The sequence below is a fragment of the Euleptes europaea genome, chromosome 5, assembly GCF_029931775.1.
Source record: "Euleptes europaea isolate rEulEur1 chromosome 5, rEulEur1.hap1, whole genome shotgun sequence".
NCBI lineage: Eukaryota > Metazoa > Chordata > Lepidosauria > Squamata > Sphaerodactylidae > Euleptes > Euleptes europaea.
This window is the reverse complement of record NC_079316.1, coordinates 67583273-67589272: the sequence shown is the minus strand read 5'-3', so window position 1 is coordinate 67589272 and position 6000 is coordinate 67583273. Positions and strand designations below refer to the sequence as shown.

General features: G+C 43.2%; 1 protein-coding gene across 1 annotated transcript in view; it reads right to left on the bottom strand.

The window, feature by feature from the left end:
* Window positions 1-267: 267 nt before the first annotated feature.
* The window catches only part of WDR11 (WD repeat domain 11), a 55530-nt gene continuing 49797 nt past the window's right edge, over window positions 268-6000 (bottom strand). Inside the window, exons 26-29 of the mRNA XM_056850110.1 lie at window positions 4664-4761; window positions 3413-3558; window positions 2842-2921; window positions 268-503 (exon numbers count right to left, since the gene is read on the bottom strand). Of these exons, the coding sequence (XP_056706088.1) occupies window positions 346-503; window positions 2842-2921; window positions 3413-3558; window positions 4664-4761 (482 nt within the window). The 3' untranslated portion in view covers window positions 268-345. The remainder of the gene's footprint in view (window positions 504-2841; window positions 2922-3412; window positions 3559-4663; window positions 4762-6000) is intronic.

Sequence of the window (6000 nt, the reverse complement as noted above, 5' to 3'; positions counted from 1 at the left end):
TGGGCCACACCTCTCACTTCACGAAGTACAGCTGCCGGAGGCCCTAGTTACATGATTTTTCACAAATTTCCTGAAACATCTTACAGATGTGCATTTTGTTTGCCCTTCCAACCTGAACTTTTGGTTGAAGTAAAATATAAACGTTTGCTTAACATTAACCAAGTTATCTCCATCTACTGTGAAAGAAAAGTCTTCACACATGACATTCTGTATTTATAACTTCTATTGTGCCCAAGAACATTTTGTTTCACTGAAGAAATCCCCCTTTATCATCTATAAAGAGTTAGTGCATTGATCATTCAGTCTGATAGAAAATCTCAATCTTTAGTGGTTCATATAGGGTTGTCACTCTGTAAGTCCTTCTTCTTTAAGCTGTTGGAGTTCATTCAGCAAATCTTTGCCAGCTGCCCCTGCTTTTGAGGCAAACAAAGTTGCAGCCTGCAAAAAGCCCAGAGTCTTCAAACTTCTGGCATAATCGGCAAATACTGCATGGATTAGTTTTTGTAAAATAAGGATTAAGAAATATATAACTGAATTAATGGAGACAACAAATACTAGATCTCTATCACCTCTCTCCCACAATAGATTCAACCAAGGAAAGTTTGTAGGTAGTGATAATTAAAGCTGGCATTACCCAAGAAGACCGAGTCATAGTGACTATATTACTCCAGTTTTGGTCCATCTACACTGGCTTCCAGTTTGCTTCGGAACCCAACTAAACCTTTAAAGCTCTATATGATTTGGGTCCAGCATATTTTAAGGACTACCTACTCCCATACGAACCTACCTGACCACTACACTCATCTTCTAAGGTCCTGCTTCTGAGGTTAGGTGGGTGGCAACTCGACAGAGGGCCTTCTCGGTCCTGACACCAAAATTATGAAACTCCCTCCCCTCCAGGATGTTCATCATTCCACTTACACCACTCTTCTATCAGTGGGCCAAGACTTGCTGTTGTTTGTTCGGCATTCCCTCGGTGATCCATCCTTCCTGCTCTACATTTTAATTGCTGTCTCTGTTTTTATAAGTGTAGTTTACTTTTGGTTTTAATTGTTTTTATGATGTGTTTTATAACATTATCCCTTTTCATTGTTAGTCATCTGGTGAACCTGACTGGGTAGCAAGGTGGGATATAAACTTTGTAAACTACTAAATAAATACATATGAGTGCACACGGTTTTTGTAACATGAAAAGTATAGGTAGAATCTCCCGTGCCCTGATTCAATTAACTGCCTCTGAAAGTGTCACCCTCTTCTTAAGAACGCACATTTTCTTTCTTCCTTTCCACTTAGCCTGAATAGCTAAGTATGGTCCTAACACATACAGTGAGGGAAAAAAGTATTTGATCCTCTGCTGAATTTGCCCGTTTGCCCTCTGACGAAGAAATGACCAGTCCATAATTTTAATGGTAGGTCTATTGTAGCTGTGAGATAGAATAACAACAGGGAAACCCCCAGAAACCCAGAAGACAAAAGTCAGAGATTGATGTGCATTATAATGAGTGAAATAAGTATTTGATCCCTTTGCAGAAGATGACTTAGTACTTGGTGGCAAAACCCTTGTTGGCAATTACAGAGGTCAGACGTTTCTTGTAGGTGGCCACCAGGTTTGCACACATCTCAGGAGGTATTTTGTCCCACTCCTCTTTGCAGATCCTCTCCAAGTCAGTAAGATTTCGAGGCTGATGTGTAGCTACTCGAACCTTCAGCTCCCTCCACAGATTTTCGATGGGATTAAGGTCTGGAGACTGGCTAAGCCACTCCAGGACCTTAATGTGATTCTTCTTGAGCCACTCCTTTGTTGCCTTGGCCGTGTGTTTTGGGTCATTGTCATGCTGGAATACCCATCCTCGACCCATTTTCAATGCCCTGGCTGAGGGAAGGAGGTGCTCACCCAAGATTTGATGATACATGGTCCCGTCCATCGTCCCTTCGATCCGGTGAAGGTGTCCTGTCCCCTTAGCAGAAAAACACCCCCAAAGCATAATATGTCCCCCTCCATGTTTGACGGTGGGGATGGTGTTCTTGGGGTCATAGGCAGCATTACTCCTCCTCCAAACACGGCGAGTTGAGTTGATGCCAAAGAGCTCGATTTTGGTCTCATCTGACCACAACACTTTCACCCAGTTCTCCTCTGGGTCATTCAGATGTGCATTGGCAAACTGCAGACAGGCCTGTACATGTGCTGTCTTGAGCAAGGAGACCTTGCGGGCTCTGCAAGATCTCAGTCCTTCACGGCATAGTGTGTTACCAACTGTTTTCATGGTGACTATGGTCCCAGCTGCCCTGAGATCACTGACAGGTTCCCCCCGTGTAGTTCTGGGCTGCTTCATCACCGTTCTCATGCAACTCCACGAGATGAGATCCTGCATGAAGCCTCAGACCGAGGGAGGTTGACAGTTATTTTGTGTTTCTTCCATTTGCGAATTATCGCACCAACTGTTGTCACCTTCTCACCAAGCTGCTTGGCAATAGTCTTGTAGCCCAGTCCAGCCTTGTGCAGGTCTACAATCTTGTCCCTGACATCCTTGGACAGCTCTTTGGCCTTGGTCATGGTGGCTAGTTTGGAATCTGATGGATTGATTGCTTCTGTCGACAGATGTCTTTTGTATAGGTACCGTAATGAGCTGGAATTACAGGTAAGACCTCTCCCTTACAGCAGGTGCTTCTAATCTCAGCTTGTTACATACAGTGGTCATTTCTTCGTCAGAGGGCAAACGGGCAAATTCAGCAGGGGATCAAATACTTTTTCCCCTCACTGTAAGCATCCTAACTGCTGCTGGCTCCCCTTTTAATAGAGAAAGGGACTGAGACTTGGTGCACACTTTCACAAAAGGATATTTGCATCTTCATTAATGTCAATGGTACCATACTGAAGGCAGGCTTCAACAAATAATGCAGCCCGGTCAAAATACCTCATGCTGTTGAAGAAGAGAACAAACGGGATGTAAAGGCAGCTTAAAGTGCTTCCTGTCACTATCTAGCAAGGCTCCTTGACACATTTGCCACAGAAATTCAGATCACTCAGTGAGGTCTTTGATGCCAAGCTTTAAAAGGGCCAAAGGGTTCAGCCTCTCTGTTCTGAGCAAGAATGTACAGAACAAGTATAGACCCTGGCTCCCTTCACAAGTAATGCCAGAAGTGTCACAGCAGCAGAAATAGTAGCAACTTTCTTTTACAGCAAAAATTGTTAAAACACAAGGAGGCATTTTAATTTTTAAAAGAATGTAGAAATATTACTGCTGCATAATTCTCCTTGCTGCTTCTCTCCTTTCATTACTGTATTTCCTCGCTGCTTGCTTCAAAACTGTGATTACTATAAGCAGCTCTGAGTCTCTACAGAGAAACAGCTAGTATTTGTAACCAAGTACGTAAAAGGCGGAACAACAAAAACAAAAAAGCTTCAGTTTACCTGTGCAGCATCTCTGTCACTCTTATGAAGCAACCTAGAGAAAGGAGAACAAGGATGGCCTTGGATTTCTGATTGATTTGTGGAGAACAAAGGTGGTCGACCCAACGCTTCAAAACATCAGCACATTCCTCTGGGTTCAGGCGAACCTATGAAAGGTGGGAAATATCGGATTGTGTTTTCGAATCTGAATCAGATCATCCAATGCAGGCAGTAAGGCACAATAATTATTAATTTATTTGATTTATATCCGGCCCTCTATCCTGGCCACCCCGACCGAGCCACAGGACTTCAGTCTTTGATAGGTTCAATTTCAGTCAGCTAAGTCATAACCATCCAGTCACGGCGTCCAGGCACCTGATCAGTGTGTGCGGAGTCCGGATGGCTGTCCATCAACAGGTAAAGCTGGGTGCCGACAGTCAGCATATTGATGACAACCCAGCCCGAAACTCCATACAAGCTGGGCAAGGGGACACATATGGATGTCAAATAACATAGGGGAGAGAATCGCACCCCTGCGGGACCCCACACACCAAAGGTTGCCACTGCGATATCTCTTCCCCAAGCACCACCCTCTGTTCCTGACCCTGGAGGAAGGAATGCTGGCCATTGAAGTGTTGTGCCCTGTATTCCAGCATCAGCGATGAGGCGGTAGAATTGTTATGGTCGACCATGTCGAAGGCTGCCAAAAGATCTAACAATATCAGCAGCCACGACTCGCCTCGGTCCAGCTGTCGACGGACATCATCTGTGAGGGCAACCAGAGCCATCTCCGTTCTGTGGACAGGGTAGGTACCACTGCTCCTCCCACACTGCATGTGGTGGATAGGCAGAGGAGCTGCTATGGAATGCAGATAGTGTTTCACCCAGAGACAAGTGGCTGGCCCACAGAGCGAGGTGTGTGTAAGCAAAAATCCAATGAAGTCAAGGATGCTGGTTTACAGACTTCTTCCCACTAATTTCACCCTATTTTCAGGAACTGCACAATCTTCTTCCAAATATCCCTTTTAATATGAAGTTTGTCACCAATGTTTCAAACTGCATGCGGCAGTACATGCAGGAGGAACTTATAATTGTCTTTTCTCACCCCACATTAAACATTCAGCGGTTTTGAACTTTTGCCTACTACCATCAATGAACTATGAACATTCCATCTATTATCTTCCTAGCTTACCTGGCGTACGCAAGTGATCCTATATTAACAAAAATTAGCTTATGTATAAGACTGTAAATCTAACGGAGAACATTGCCTACTTTTGCAAGCCACGCCGCTCGATTCCATTCACCGTAGGTTTGCAGGTAACGACAGGCATCAGCGGCTTTATCTATTAAACACAGCAACTGAACACCCTCTGAAAAAGAAATCAGCTAAGCTTAATTAGTTGCAATTTAAATACAAGGAGTCAGAGTCTCCCTCGCCACTTAGGGAGAGGAGAGAAACCCTGACTGCAGCTATCTCTGAAGTGCAAAGACTAATGTCTCCTGACTGGAAATCTTTTGCTCAGCACATATCCAAGTGGTTATGTTTTCTGCACAGCAAACTTTGCAATACATTGCAAAGAGACCAATGGATCATTGAAACTTTCTAAAGAGGACACATTTAGTTACAGCACTGGGTTCTGTAAGTAATTCTTCAAGATTTTCTCTCTGCTTTAATGGCCATATGTTTATTTTTATGTATGCGCGGCAAAGGGCAGTCTCCTATACCAGCTTTATCCTGCCATAACTTTGCAACGTAAAAGTACTTAAAATTCAACGCTTTGCCAACTGCAGAACTATTCCGAAGATTCTCCAATATCCTGAGTGAATACCCCTTGTGACTGTGACTCCAGAAACGATCGAACATTTTTGTCTTTTCTGGTCTATAAATGAAGTTGTGAGCATCTTGGCTTACTCCTCTTCCTTACTGTCCTCCCCAGCTGCCATATATCTGTGGCCCTATGGCTTCGAGACAGTTATGTAAATCCAGGTTGATTATTACTGTGGAACACTAGTCCTACTCCATTTGAGAATGTCTTATAATTTTAGCTTGGCTGTTAATCTGCTAGTTAGTGTACAGTTGGAGTCTCCACTAATGCTTAAGCTTGGGAGTTTGGTTCTGCATTTTATTTTAACTGCTGTATTTTTATATTTTTGTTTTATTTAACTTCATATTGTCTAAAAGCCTATCAGCTGTATAGATGTGCCTGTTAATAAAAGGAATGGAAATATTTCTTAAAATTTGGTCCTGAACACATTAGGCTTTCCACACACAAGGAATGGATGCATCACACAGGCATGAAACTCATAAATAGAAACCGAATGATTGAGCACACCACACTCTGCAGAGACAATGGAAGATTTCAGCCCAATACTAACTCAATTTACTCTCCTGTTTACTGTACACTACATGCTGAGGGCCCAAAAGGAATAAAAAGGGTTTAAAAAAAATAAAGTTACAATCAATTTCACTCGTCAAGGTATGTTATTTTCTAAAAGGAGGGCTTAGAACCTAGTCTTAAGTGGACAGGGCAAGTAGATAATTTTTCTCAGCATTGTTTGCTGCTATCCATCTATATTTGTGTGTCTAGGACGGGCTACTCTGAGCTCAG